General features: G+C 49.1%; 1 protein-coding gene across 1 annotated transcript in view; it reads right to left on the bottom strand.

Moving 5' to 3' along the window:
* Positions 1 to 6: 6 nt before the first annotated feature.
* Positions 7 to 15083, bottom strand: part of SPEN (spen family transcriptional repressor) — a 50746-nt gene continuing 35669 nt past the window's right edge. The window contains exons 11-15 of the mRNA XM_026862917.1: positions 4641 to 12561; positions 3672 to 4085; positions 2584 to 2778; positions 1456 to 1614; positions 7 to 750 (exon numbers count right to left, since the gene is read on the bottom strand). Of these exons, the coding sequence (XP_026718718.1) occupies positions 619 to 750; positions 1456 to 1614; positions 2584 to 2778; positions 3672 to 4085; positions 4641 to 12561 (8821 nt within the window). The 3' untranslated portion in view covers positions 7 to 618. The remainder of the gene's footprint in view (positions 751 to 1455; positions 1615 to 2583; positions 2779 to 3671; positions 4086 to 4640; positions 12562 to 15083) is intronic.

The raw sequence follows: 15083 nt of genomic DNA, 5'->3' as shown, positions 1-15083 counted from the left end.
AAAAAAAAAAAAAAACAAAAAGAAAAAAAAAAAACCAAAAAGGAAGAAAAACCAACCAATAAAATAAAATAAAAAAAGATAATGTGTGAAATGATCCTTGACCCACAAATTTCAGCAGAAGTCCCCAGGTCCTGCGTTTAGTCCACGGTGCGTGTTAATGTGTGTCAAGACATCCAGAACGTCACAGCGTGTCTCCAACTGTGCAAAGGTCCGAGTCACTAATTTAGTGCAAAGGCAGTTCAGGTTCTTTTTTATTTTTTTCCTTTTTTTTTTGTTAAAAAAAATAAGCCATCCTTTCTCTTTTCCCCAAAAGGAGGCACAGAAACCCAATACCAGTCCGCCTGCTGAGTGCATCAGTTGTCCGTAAGCTAAAGCAATATGTAAACATACAGGGCAGCAGAACCGCTCCCCAGCAACAGTTTGATCGAGGCCGGTTAGGGCAGGAGGCTGGTAGTCTGGCAGCATTTTCTTGCTTCATTACTTTCTCTCTCTCTCTCTCTTTTTATTTATTTTTATTTTAATTTTTTTGTGGTTTTTGTGGGCTTTTTTTTTTTTTGCTGCAGGGCCTTGGAAAAAAAAAACAACAACTAAAAATAAAGTCAGTAAGCAGTAAACAGCTCATACCGACGCGATGACAATCATCAGGTGAGGAGAGATGTTGGAGATGCTGGCGAGGAGGTCCGGGGCTAGGCGGGACAGGTGGCTTTCTGAAAATTCGCAGGGTGGGAAGATCTGCAGAACATAGGCAGGCTGCGAGGGAGAAGAAAAACACAAATGAGACAAACTGGGGTGAGGCCTGGCCTAAAATTTTTTTAAAACGGGACATTCAGAGGATTTTTTTGGTGCTTAAAGGCTCATACATGCTTTGTTTAAAAAAGGTTGTTCAGCAGCCTCAGGTGCGGTTCCCAGGGTGGGGAGTTTTTCCACACCAGAGACTAAGAGCTGGCTGGTTTTACTGCAGAAGACAAAACAATTCCCATTAATGATCATTTCGTTGCTCCGAGTGCTGACTGCTCATCCTGGGCTGTTTGTACCCAGGGAACAGATCAAACTAGATTCGAGGCAGCAACGCATCAGGAATAAATGGTCTGCATCACCAAACCCAAGTGAAAGATAACACCTGGAAAAATCAGGGTATGATACAATGACTCTACTTCCAGCACAGCAAAAAGAGCTGGAAAATGGGTTTGGTTTGTTTTCAGCCAAAGATGTTGGGCTGTGAGCAAACCCAGCATACATTTGTTTTGGTTTTTTGGCTTTGCAGTTCATCTTCATTTGATTATATTAACTATACTGGTGTGTTTTGATTGGTAAGATCAAAACAGTAAACGTGAGGGGTTTAGTACAAAACCAGGCAGCTCAACTACAATCTCAAGCCAAGACGTGGCAGGGAAGGCTGTACTGTCCCACCACTGATCGATTCTGTTTCTCTATGGTGTTTGAGGGTGCCAATACCTGATTAGAGCCAGGGTTGGGAACGTTGATGATCCCTGCAGCTTGCTTAGCCTGCAGGTAGCTGATGAACGCAGCCTTCAGCGACTCCGTCTGATTCACTACGTCTTCCTGGTCTCGGCCACAGGGCAAGGCCAGCAGTAGGCAGTAATCGCTCTCCACCTGGAAAGAAAATACAGTAATTAAGTCAAATGTTTGCTGGGAACAGGCCCATTCCTGACACACATTATCTGCAGTGGAAAATCCTCTCTTTGAACTCCTTCGAAGTTACAAAAGACTTGCTGAAAGCTCAGCCGGCCTAGGAGGTGGTGAGGAGGACTGAAAACTGATTTCCACGGCCACCTGAATTCCACCTTCTACCCTACTAAGACGTGTTGGAGCCAGCAGGAATTTGTTCCAGGGCTGAGGGACAGGCGGCTTCAAAGCTTTCCCAACTCTGCCATTCCCTTTCCTATGAGTGCAGAGCAATACCCAGTGCTCCCCACTGGCCATCTGTACTTCACACTCCCTGGGATGAAGGAATCACACAGATGCTACCAGAATCCTGAAATAATGTGACACAAGCAACGAGAGCCGAGGTTTCTGGGAGAAGTGGTGGGATTAATAAATAAATCTTATATATATATGTAATATGTATAAACCCTGTGAGGAGCCAGTGAAGGAGCTGGGAGTGTTCAGTGTGAGGAGGAGGAGGCTGAGGGGAGACCTCATCCCTCTCTGCAGCTCCCGACAGGACATTGCAGAGAGGTTGGGGCTGGGCTCTTCCCACGGGGAATTAGTGACAGAACAAGGGGGAACGGCTTGAAGCTGTGACAGGGGAGGGTCAGACTGGGCATGAAAAAATGTTTCATAGAAAGAGCGGTCAGAGGGTAGAATAGGCTGCCCAGGGAGGGGTGGAGTCCCCATCCCTGGGTGTGTTTAAGGGCCGTTGGGATGAGCTGTGGGGGGATGTGGGGTAGGGGAGAACTTTGTCGTGTCGGGCTGTGGGTTGGACTCGATGATCCCGAGGGGCTTTTCCAACCTCAATGATTCTGTGATTATCTGTTACACGGCTGGTGTGAACAGCCCAGCTTTCAGCACACAGATATTAGCTCTTCCCAAACACACCCTCAGCCCGTCCCCAGCCCTCACCATCATCCTACGTGCGACGCCCTCCAGCTGCGACGCCTCCAGCCGCATGCGCTGAGCGATCCGCAGCGGGGGGCCTCCCTCGGGCGCTGGCAGCGACCGGTGCGCCAAGACGTTGTTACCGGAGACAAAGTGGAGCTGAACAGCGGCTGTGTCGTTTTTTAGAGCCAAAAGGCCCTGCCAGACAATCGGGTATTTCTGGAAAGAGAGGGAGAATAAATATTAAATGCAAATGAAGGAGAGGGGGATCTTAAATCCCATCCAAGCTGCTTCTTTGCCTCCGATACCTCCCAGGTTAATTAAGAGACCACTACTTTGCTGTAAGGACTCAGTACAGATATAACATCTTATCCCCCCTTGTATGTGTCGGTTCAGGCTCGGGTTAGCTCCTGCTACATCAGTAACTCAGTCCTTTTTCTTGCACTTAAGGTGCCTGGATGGCTCCCTTCATCATAACATCAGAGCACTTCCCAATCTTTCAGCTTCCCACACAGCACGAGGCAGATCGGGGCTGTTACCAAACGTTATTTTCTCTTTTACAAATGGGGGAATTGAGAAACAGCAGCAGCAGAGGAGTTGCTGAAGGTTATACGGGAAATACTAAGTGCTGAATGCAACTCCGGGTTCCTCACTGGTGCCTGTTCCTCACTATCTCTCTCCTCTTCTTCAGTCTCTAGGCTCTGGGAGAGTGTTTTTCTTTTTCTTTATATTAAATACACCACCTGACCATGAAGAAAACCTTCTCAAGAAACAGCTGACTGTACAAATGATGCAGCACTGCCTGCTTGAGCTTGCAGGCTGTTGAAACAAGAAATGAGAGGAGCAGGGGCTGCTCTGCATGAACAGTACCTTACTGCGAGCCTCTAGGAAATGTGTGGGGTAAATGTGAACACGGCTAAAATTCACCGGGGACAGAAACCAGCCCAGAAAGCAGATAGACAGTCGACTGCCTTCACATCTGAAACATCTGATGCAAGAGAGGGCAAGTTTTGGTGCCAGGTGAGATGAGGTTATGCAGAACCTGATTATTTCTGCCCAGACCAGGAGCACAAGGCTGCTCGGCCGGAAGGAGATGGCAGAGTGATACTCACCGTCAGAAGCTGAACCATATCCACAGGTCTCTGCGAAACGGGGTGAGGAGACGGCTCTTGTTTGAGAGCAGACTGGGGCTCAGGGCGATTGAGGGGCAGCCCTGGCGGGGCCCCGGCCCCCGACGTCGTGGGGATAAACATGGATTGTTTGGGGACCGCCTGAGGTTGGTGTGGTGACGGAAGCTCCTGTTTCATCGAAATGGCAACGGGTGAAGGGTAGGAGGTCTGGCCTGTGTCCGCTTGCGCCCTCTGAAGGTGGACGTGAGGGTCGATCTGTGCCGCATGCCTATTTACAGGGGGGTGGTGACTCTGTTCGGGTCCTGCTGCTGGCGGGCCCTTGGGATCCTGGGGGATTTGAGGGGTCTTGCTGCGCACTGGCTGGCTGGGGTGTGAGTGCTCGCCCTCTGGTAGACCCTGGGACGCAGGCAGCAGGGGAAAAAGGAAAGATTTTTTAGGCTGTGGGCACACCAGAGCTCATTAATTCAACAACAAGGCTGCCATGGTTGCTGGCAGAGAAAGGGGAATCTCCACATCACGGCACCAGCCATGATGGTGCCCCCCTTCCAATGCCACGCCACCAGCCTCTTGCACCCGAGGGTTGAAACCACATTCCCCGAATCCTGCCCTCCGAGGATGTCTGACCTATGTGCCACCTTGATGCTGATAGTTCTGCCCCCTGACACCTCTATGTCTAGAAACCTGTAGGCAGCTTCACACCTTCTGGTTTGAGACCTAGAGTAGTTAAAAAAAATTAGTTATTTTAGCTTCCTCTAATGCTGAGCATGTTCAAACTCTGTTTCCCAAACTAAAATAGCTCTTCTTGTGCTATGAACTTAAGTAGGGTTTGGAGACTAACCACGGAGAGCTAAACTCTGGTCCTGTGGCCACGCAAAGCTGCACTGGGGCTGTAATTAGCTCGAAGCGCTCCAGATTTCAGGTAGAAGGAGAAGAAATGGGTTTATTTCTCACCTGGGATGGGGTCATGCTGCGAGAAGGCAGCCCGATCGGCGAGGCACCCGGGAACTGAGGATGCCCGAGCTGTGCTGCCGTGTGGTAATTCCTCATGTCGCCGTACACGGACCGATAATCGTGAAAGGAGCTCCCTGCGGGGTGCATGATCTGCACCCCGTGCGGTACCACCACTGGCTGCGTCAGAGGCAGTCCTGGCAGCTGGCTGCTGGAGGGGACGCTGAGGAGCCGGGGCTCACTGTGAGGAGAGTGTGCCATTTTGCCTTCGGAGGATTTTGGTGTCTCTTTTCCAGGCTGCGGGGTCTTACTGACAGGGGGAGTTTTCACTGCCCCTTCAGGCGTTCGGGATTGTCTGGTTTCCGAGTGGTGCTCACCCACAGCAGCCATGTGCGGGTGCATGATCATCCTCACATCCCGGGGAACGTTGTACTGGTCGAGCCTGATGCTCGTGGGGTGCATGCGGTAATCCGGCTGCATCACCAGCACGTCGGACTGAACGGGGGCCGGTCCTCGGCAAACCGTGGTGTGGTGGTAGTGCATCTCCTCCTCGGGGGGATGCTGAGAAGACAGAGGAGGCATGACGATGTCTCGTATCGGAGCGGGCTGGGGCGTGCTGGATCGCTGCGGTTTGATCTCTATCTGGGGTTGCAGAGCAGCTCTGGGGGAGTGGAGCGCTTCCGGGCGGATGCCGTAAGGGATGCTGGAGAGAGGAGGGGTGTTCATCCTCACCTCGCCTTGGGACAGATGGCCCAGGGACACAGTCTGCGTTACGCTGTGAGGGGGCATGATAACAGATTGCTCAGGATGCATGCTGGAGATGTACTGAGGAACGGGAATTCCCGGCGCCAGCATGACTGGGGTACTGCTCGATAAAGCTGGAGACGAGGTGCTACCGGGGTGACAAGCGCGGGGGAATGGCGACGGTGAGTGCCCGCTGGTACGCGGCGAGTGCGGCTCCTGTTTGGTGACCCCCAGGTGGGAAATAGCTCGGTCGGTTGGGGTGCTGGGTCCCGAGCTGACATGGTTGGCTTCTGAATGCATTTTCCCCGAGAGGGAAGGGTGGTGAGGACTGACCCCAGGGCTCAAGTTGGAGGGTTGCAGAGTCTTGGTCTCCACTTTCAAAGCAGCTGGATCGGACAGTTTTTTGTTCACAACCATCTGGTTATGGACGAGTACAGGTGGAGTGTTTACAGTCTGTGTGAGGACTTTACCAGGCTGAGACGCTGGAGTCGGGACAGAAAGGTGGGACGAGTCCGACTTCTCCAGCGCAGTGCGCTCTTGTTTAATGGAGGAGATGACGGGCGACGTATTATAAGGTTGCGTTCCTAGTACCAAAGAAGAATGGGTGGAAACAGTCCCGTAGCCCGCCGAGGTCTGGGAGCCTTTTGGCGTTGGCTGAGATGGTGTGATAGGTTCCTGTTTAATCTGAGACTTGGATACAGATTGCTGAAATTCTATGTCGACAGCGCTGGCTGGGGGAATCTGGCTGATCTTGGCACTGATTCGCTGAGGGCCTTCCGTCTTCTGCCCCGAGTAACTCAGAAGCACTACGCCTTCTGAGGTGTTCACCCGCAGCCCCGGACTGGACCCACTCTCTACAGACCTCTCCTCAATAATAGACATTGATCCTGGATGAAACCTACTGTTATCGTTTGTGCTTGATCTCTGCTTAAATTTTGGCGAGGGGGCGTTGACGAGACACGTCTGGGTTTGGGGAGCTTGCTTCACCAAGGTGATCCTTGGAGCCTCCTCCAGATCCACACTGTGGGGCATCCTGCTTATAACAGAAGTGGCTTTGGGAGCAATCACGGTGCTTATCTTTTCCTTCTCGCCGAACACCGGTGCTTCGGCTACCGGAGGGTCCAAGGCATTGGTGACGGGAACTGCTGGCTTCTCCTCTGAAACCGGCTTTATGGCCTCGACGGCGGGGTGGAGGGGTGCCTCCTCCAAACATGGCGCGCTCACCGGCTCAGCGTGCGTCGTCGTCACATGCGTGGAGGTTATGCTCGTTGCTGAGACATACTTGGGCTCCATAAGTATCTTCCTCAAAGTGCTGGAGTTTGTTTCGATATCTGACGCTTTAGTATCCGGTGGGAGAGACGGTGGGGGCGTGGAACGGGCACGGGGCTCCTCGTGCCTTACCATCCACTCCGGCACTTTGGCGGCACTGGAGTGAAGGGGGACGATGGCGGTGGGCAGCGGGGTGGGCAGTTTGGCCGCGGGGACAGCAGGAAGGGCCGCGTTTGGGGCGCTCGGTGGTGTGATGGGCGTGTTCTCCATGGGCGACCGGATCTTGAACCCGCTCTGACTCCCCTCATCGAGAGGGACTGGCGGGGTGGCGAGGTCCAGAGGAGCCGGAGCAGGCACTTTTGGAGAGGTGCAGCTCTCACCAACGGCTTCATGTGCCACCACGACAACATCAGTGGCCGCAGCCTTGCTGGCGTCAGAAGCACTTGGCTCCACAGATGCCACGGGTTTTGTTTGCTTTTCCTCCTTCACGGCTTCTTCAGGTTTTGTCTTAACTTCATTGGCAGGGGGCGACTTGCTCTGCACCCTCTCCGGCTCAAAGGCGTTGACTTCGGCAGCGTCACCCTTTCTGCCCGTGCTCCTTTTGCGCCTCTGCCGTGTGGTTTTCTGACGGCCCTTCTCCTTCCGAGCAACTTCAGCCTCTTGCAAGGTCTCGGCCTCCTGGGCAGAGTTGGAAGACTCGCTGAAGCTGACTTCAGGCTCCTTGCTCTCTGTCTCTATCGCTGACGGGGCAGAGCCAGGAACCGGCTGCACTGTGGGCTCGACGGCTGCCTCCGTTTCCAGGATATTATTCACTGCCTGATCTGTCTCAGGCTCCATCTCCTCCCGAGGCGATGGTAGCACCAAGGGCTCTGCAGGGATTTCAGTTTCTGATTCAGCAGGATACGTTGGGGGTGCAGGAAAGCTTTCTGGCTCTCCAGAAATATCATTGATGATGGAGCCGATGGCCGCTGCCAGCTCCGTTTCACTAGCCTGATGCGCAGGTTTATCTCCTTCCTCCTCCTGACGAACTTCAGGCACATCTGCCGTCGGTTCTTTGTAGGCAGCAATTGACGGAGGAGTTTCGGTGAGTTTTGCAATATTCTCCACGGCCTGCTCCAGTTCAATCTGTTTTGCTAACTGGGCAGCTTCGGGGGATTGTTTTGGTTCCCGCATCACCTCTTTTTCCGTTTCTGGGAATGAATCTTCTACCTCATTCTTAGCAAAATGGGGTGGCAAGATGTCCTCTTTTTGGGGGCTCTTCATTTTGGCCGGCGACACCGCCACCGGCTCCACCTCCTCCTCAGTCGGCCGCAAGGCGCCCTTGACTTCATCCACGTTGAGGCGTATTTCTACATTTTTGAGACACACAGATGCTTTATCTACGACGGTTTTGGTATTTTTATACCTTCCCCTTTTGGATTTCGTAACCTTTTCTGGCACCGGCTTCTTCTCAATGATCTCAACCGTGGGGATTTCTAGTTGGTTTTTCTCCACATCCAGTTCTTTTCTGTCACGTTTCTGCTCGCTCACTGCCAGCTCTTTCTCAGTGGCTTTTGCTTTATTGCTGTTGTCACTAACGCTTGATTCCTGACCACTTCTTTCAGCAGTATCTTCAGACTCAGCCAAAGTATCGGCTTTCAGTTCATTCTTCCCTTTTTTCCCCTGTTGGCTGGTAGCAGCTGATGAGTGACTGTGTGTTAGCTTCTGGGATCTAGGAGACCTCCAGCCTTCTGCAGGCTTAGGAGCTTCCACAGCATCTTTAGTTTCAGCCTCTTCCACCTCCTGCTGTACCGGTTCTGTCTTTATTGGAGAGATGTCCTCCTCCGGCTTACGGCGTGTTTTTGGAGGTCTTCCCCTCCTCGGGGTTGTAGGAACCGTTGTCACTGTTTCCTGCGGTTCCTTTTCCCCTCTCTTCCTGGTGGATCTAGTGACCTCCACAGAGTCCTTCACTGGAGATGGCCCTTCATTGTCCCCCGTGGTAGCGTAGACTGACCTTACGTTTCTGCGCCTGGTGCGGCCTATTGGCAAGCTTGGCTCCACATTTTCTGGCTCTGCAGCAGAACTAGGTGATTTAGCAGCATTCCTTGAAACCTTCTCCGCCTCCACTTTCAATTCCGAAAGCTTCTGCGTCTCCCCACGAGGAGAGCTTGACCTTTTGAGTTTTTCCCGGTCAATTCTTTCACTCTTCCTCGTGACGGGCTTTTCTGTCACATTAGCTGCAGCCGATTGCACAGGAGTCTTGGAGCGTTTACTCTTGTAGGACTTTTTATCTTTTACAACAACTGGAGGCTCGACTTCCATATCATTGTCGGAAACAGGCGGCAGGACCTCAACAGCCGCCTCCACCTTTTGACTCGCAGTAGCATCAGCATTGGCAGAAGGCACAGGATTTTCTTCTTTCAGCTCGGTGGCCTCATCAGACTTCTGAATTAGCTTGGGTGGAGGTGGAATCAGCTGGGCAGCTTCGGGTTCTGGGTCTACACTGATGTCTGCTGGGGAAAACGAGGCTCCGGGAGTAGGAGGCTTGGTATCCAAGTATGAAGGATGCTCCGTTGCCACAGCATCTTCCTCCGGTGCCAGGGTTGTAGCAACAACTTCTTTACTAGCTTCTATGACTGGCAGGGGCTCGGTTTGCTCAGGTGGTTCAATTTTGACAGGAGCAGCAAGTTCAGGAAAAGGTTTTTGTTCCTCTGCTGCAGAAGCAGGTTCAGATATTTTTTCTTCTTTTACAGAAGCTGTTTCCACCACTACCTTTTCGTTCGCTACCTTCTCAGAAGCGACTGGTGCTGGTTCTTGTGGTAGGACAGCGACTGAAGAGGGACCAACCACTGAGGAAGTTTTATGTTCTGGTTCTTTACTATCAGGAACCGTTTCTGGTGTTTTTGGCCGGTTTTCTTTATCTTCCTGTTTTTCCACTTCTTTTGGTTTCTGATCTTTCTCCTTTTCTTTCTGCTGCATTCGTGTCAGTTCAATAAATCTGCTGTGGAAGAGAACCACCGGTTCTTGCACCAAATCAGCTGCACTGTTAGTGCCATCAGAGGAAGACTGTCTCCCGTACAATCTACCAGAAATGAAGTCGAGATCATCATCTTTTCTCTCTAAATGCTGCAGGCGCTTGGAGTCCTGCTCAAAGATTGAACTGTGCAAAAACCGAGAAGCAAACAGCTCCTGTCTCTCTTGTTCCTCCTCTTTATGATCTTCTTTCTTATCGTCCAGTTTGCCACCTTCTGAATCAGTCCTGATTTTTTTCTTTTTCATATACCAAGATGGAATAGGTCTCGGAGCTGAGTCAACCTTCTCTTTGTCTTTATTGTTTCTAAAACTAGCAAATCTTGAATCCCAATCTAGAAAGGACCAATTTTCTTCTCTGGACGAAGAGAGAGATTTAGCTCTTTCAAGCAAGGCCTTTGTATCTGGTGTGATTGTCTTGTCCAACGCAAAAGAGTAAAATTTGTTTCTTTCTAAGGGAGTTGACAGTCTTTCCTCTCTTTCACGTAACTTCTCTTCTCTGTCCCTTAATAAAAAAGACAACCTGGAGCTCTCTAACAAGGACGAGGCTTTCGGGGAATGGGGTTTGTTCTCACTGTCATCATCCGAATCGGAAGGCACCTCCCCGGGTTCCAGGTCCCGGACAGACCGCTTGCGTATGCTGTCTCTTTTGACGATGCTGCTTGGAAAGCTGATGTCAACCCTACCAGGCTCCTGCTTCACTTGTGTTTCCCACCTACTCGAGTCATCTTCAGAACTCAGCACGGACAGTTTTATTTTAGCCATTTCTGCCATCTGCTCCCTTCTGCTGGAATCGTAAGGATTGAATTTCAGTGAGTCCTCCCTGACAGTCATGTTGGAGTACGAAAGACCCTTTTCTTCTATTTTAGGTGACTCTTTGGTTTCCTTTAAGGGCATTAGCCTCGGAGAATCGAGCGTGTCATCATCTTCATGGAAAGGGAAGTGTCTGATACTAGGGGAACAGGACGTCCTTTCAGAATCCTCACTCACCTGACGAGAACTTCTGTAGTTTCTTTCTCTTTTGGTGCTAATTTCGAAATCAAACTGGTCAGTCTTTTTCCTTTTACTTGGTGGAGAGTCATCGGTGACGTCTTGCGGAGGTTTTCCCACCTCATGGACCAAGCTCCGTCTTTCATATTCATCGACATCTTTCTTTGGACTGCCAAACTTCTCAGACTTTGCTATCTCCATTTCCAGCTGCTGTTTTAACCTGCGACTCTGCTCCATTTGTTTCCTGTAACTTTGCGTGTGGTCGATGTCAATGCCAATTTTCTCCTCTGTATCAGCTGACTGAGGTTTCTCTTGGCCAACTTTATGGTCAGGTGTGTCTTCAGGAAGGCCAGAGTAATTCTTCCTTGCATCCTCTCTCTCTGTTCCTTGGTCATCTAGCAGCTGTACCGGTTTATGCTGGGGTTTTACTGGATTCAGTTTTTTAGAAGAGAGTTCCTGAACTTCCACTGGTTCCTCGGCTGCCTCCATTAGCCTCGCCTGCAGATCCAGGGTGGGACGCACGCCAATCCCAACATTAAGAGTCTCCTGAATTTCTTTGGGACTAGTAACAGGAATAAGTCTTTCCAGTTTGAGTTTTTTGGATTCCCTTTTAAGCATCTCCTTCCTCAGGGGTTTTCTCTCCAATTCTCCTTCCCTTAACATCGTTGCTTCTCTAGAAGAAGCCGTTGCATCAAGTTGCTTTTTCAAAACCATGCGTGCATCTTCCTCATCTTGGCTGCTTCTCTTTACTTCCAGCTTTTGCCTGTCAGGCTTCAGATTTGCATCAGCAAAACGTCTTTTACGAGCCTCCAACTTGTCTAAATCTACAGCGTTGGCCCCCTCAGAAGTTTGCTCTGTCTTCAAGTGCTTTTTGGGTTTCAGTTTTCCCTCCTTATCCACCACTTCTACATGACTGGCAAGGGCTTTCTCTTTTTGTACCTTGGTTCTGACAGGTTCCAGTTTAGACTGCTCAGACTTGGTTTGCTCAGCCTGAGATGTCTGTGTTTTTTGTTCCAGAAGTGGGGACTTCATAGTGTCATTATCAAGCTTTGCTCTCAGTTTCTCCAAAGCGGGCTGATCAATAACTTTCCCTTCCTTTTCTTTTACTCGGGTCAGCACAACGCAGGGCATTAGTTCCAAGCGGTTTTTAGCTGTCCCTTCCTTGTCACCTCTCTCTTTACTTTGTTTGCTGTTGCCCTTCAGTTTTTCAGGGCTGGGCTCCCTCTCATTCTCTTGATCTGTTTCAGAAGACTGAGAGCTGGGTGAATGGATTTTTGCTTTTCGTTTTTGCTTGTCAGTTTTCTCCTTTTCTATTTTTTCCGGCTTTTCCTTTCTCACCAAGCGCTTCTCCTTGTCGACTCTCTCCTGGTCGAAAGCACGCTCTTTCTCTGTTTTTTCATTTTTTGTGTAACGTTCCACGCGGGCTTTATCGAGCTTGTCGTATCGTGGAGGAGACAGCGAGCTGCAGCTGCCGCTGCGATCCGATGACCTGCTGTAAATCCTCCTCTCGGAATCGCTCTGCAGCCTTTCCGACTGTGAGGGCGAGGCTCCAGGGCTCTGCGGACGCCTGGAGTGCGTCGGAGACTGGCTCCGTTCAATCGGTCTCCGTTCATGGTCTCTGTCCCGATCAGATTCAAACCGTTCCCTCTCCCTCTCCCTCTCCCGCTGCCTGTAACTGTACTCCCTTATGTCTTGCTCGTACGGATCGCCCCTGTAATCCCTGTACTCGCGCGGGTCGTCGTAGTATCGTGGGTCGTAGTAGTCTCCTTGGTAGGGATCCCACTCTGCGTAGAACTCTCTGCCTCGAGCCGGGTATTCTCGACGAGGATCCTCAGGATACGTCCCTGGAGTCCGAACAGTCTCGTAGTAAGTACGATCAGGGGCATATTCATAAGATCCTCTTCTTTCATCCCTGCTAAAGATAAGAATAAACAGATTAGTTTTCCTTCTCAATCAACACACTGCATTACTCTGTTCTTTTGTTATGTAGGGGAATCATTTTATGATAATTCCTTTACATATGCACATCAAGGCAACTGTAGACAGCTGCATACCGAGATCACAGAATCACAGATTCATTCAGGCTGGAAAAGCCCCTCGGTATCATCGAGTCCAACCCTCAGCCCAACTCTACAAAGTTCTCCCCTACCCCACATCCCCCAACAACTCATCCAAACGGCCCTTAAACACACCCAGGGATGGGGACTCCACCCCCTCCCTGGGCAGCCTATTCCACCGTCCAACCACTCTTTCTGGGAAACATTTTTTCCTCATGTCCAGTCTAAATTTAACAACAACAAATGGGTGCGCAGTGGATGAACTGCTTTGTCAGCTTATCAAATACCATATGCAGTTAATTGGTCATTTCCTGACAGCTCTGCTAAGTTATCTCTTCACAACCCTCACTTCTGCTTCATTTTTGCCAGATTCAAATACTGCATTAAATTAAGGTAAAACCTACACAGCACCTGTGCACCCACGTACAGTCTGTCACGGTGAAGACCACCCCATCCCACAAACCTGAGACAGTCTCCACCTACCTCTGAAAACATGAGACAAGTGAAAAACTCAAGGCCGGAACCTCTCCATTACTAAGCAGTAAAGTGGTAGTACAATTTCTTTAAAAATCCTAAACCCTGAGTGATAATTTAATTCCAAAATTAGCTCTTTCACTGCATGACATGCTGACATTGCTATTTACAGACCAAGTTGACAAAAAAAATTCAGGTTGTTTATGAGATTAGGTGAATTCACAGGAAGCATTCAGCAAAATAAGTCAAGCAATTAACGTTCTCATCTCAATACCTCCAAACAGCAAAAATAAGCCATTTATAACTCTGAACATGCCTCTTTGGCAGAGGGGTGGCACAGAGCTGGTGCTCCAATTCTCCACCATTACAGAGTGCTTTACACACTCTATTTCACACACATTTATTTGGCTTCACAGTTTATGGTTTATGTTAAAAGCTGAGAGCTTCGACATTTTAGAAAATGTACAAAACTGAAAAAGAACACAAAGACACAAAACATGGAAGACAAAAGCCTCATTCTGCAAGCGAAGTGGGATGTTGTGAAAGGCAGCTGTGAAGTTAAAAAAATTAATCATGGTTTTTGTTCCCATTTTGGTAGGTTTTTTTCCTTTGGGTTGTATTTAGCCTGGCTATAACTACAACGCTAAGAGAACCTGGATAGTACAAATATTAGCATCATTGCGAGAGATCACAAACTGCCAGGAGGAGCTTGGAGGAAGACCAGAAGATGCAGAATTACGAGACTCACTGCAGAGCTCACTCGATCACTCTGTGATTCTTTAGTTCTAAGTATCTTGTAATAACTATGTGAGCATAAGGACAGAAAAGGAAAAACAAGACTAACATGTACCCAAGTATATGTTGTTCTAGAAATCAGAATTATAAAGGCAAGCCCAGCAGACTCCTGTGTGTAAGACATTCGATAACGCACTTCTCTTTTCTGAATATGGTGTAGTTCAGAGGAAATCATTGCTGACTGCTTGATGGCATACCACAACATCTGGCCAGGACTGGGGAACGCACACATTTATTTTCATTATGCAGATCCTGATTGCCAATTTCCAAACTCTCCTCACTTTTAAATCTAGCAATTTTGCATGTATTTTAGACCAATCTATTTTGTTGCAAAAAAACAATGAATTTATCCAGCTCACAGGTATAATCAGTGTCATGCTGGGCTTATTCACAGGTGAACCAGAACCCTAACAATTAAGCCAGCCTCTGAAGGTAATAAAAAACATGGATGGATTATTCAGCCACTGGAGGAAAAAAAAAGCACAAAATGCAGAGTGCTTCTGTGCCAGGCTGCTCTCAGCCAGGGTCTGCAGAGATAAGTGGCCATGCAGGGGGAACACAAGCCATTGCAGCATGTGCAAAATGGCCAGACACTGTCATGACAGATGCTGCAGAAGGGCACCAACACAGAACACATTTTTCATGTCAAATAGGAAAAAAAAAAAAAAAAAATTGCAGCCTCGCTTGTGTTTTATTATTTTATCAAGTTAAACTAAACTGTTGAAAAGAAGTAGGTGAAAGACTAAATTTTACTCTCTGCTCAGATGTGCAGCAGTAGTTTATCAGACTATATATACACCTGTTAACATATACATTTGTCTCGAGGGTACAGGAAGGCATTACCCACAAGCTATTCTTTGCATTCCTAAGAAATGATGAACGACTCACAACTGTGTCCTGGTGACCCAGCACAGTAACCAGATACTAAATATATAGATCACACAGATAGCCGAAACCTCCACCTAAGTATTAATTTCAGTAACCAACTACACTTCAGATGTGAGATATCCTGCCTGCTTTAATCTGTGCAGTAAGTCCAACCACCTAAATCTGTTTTTTAAAAAAGTTGAAAAGGTGAAAGACATTAAAAATATGCTAAAATGTTGTT

This window comes from Athene cunicularia (genome assembly GCF_003259725.1).
Source record: "Athene cunicularia isolate RWA chromosome 21 unlocalized genomic scaffold, athCun1 chr21_part1, whole genome shotgun sequence".
In the NCBI taxonomy this organism is placed as follows: Eukaryota; Metazoa; Chordata; class Aves; order Strigiformes; family Strigidae; genus Athene; species Athene cunicularia.
This window is presented reverse-complemented; position numbering and strand designations above follow the sequence as displayed.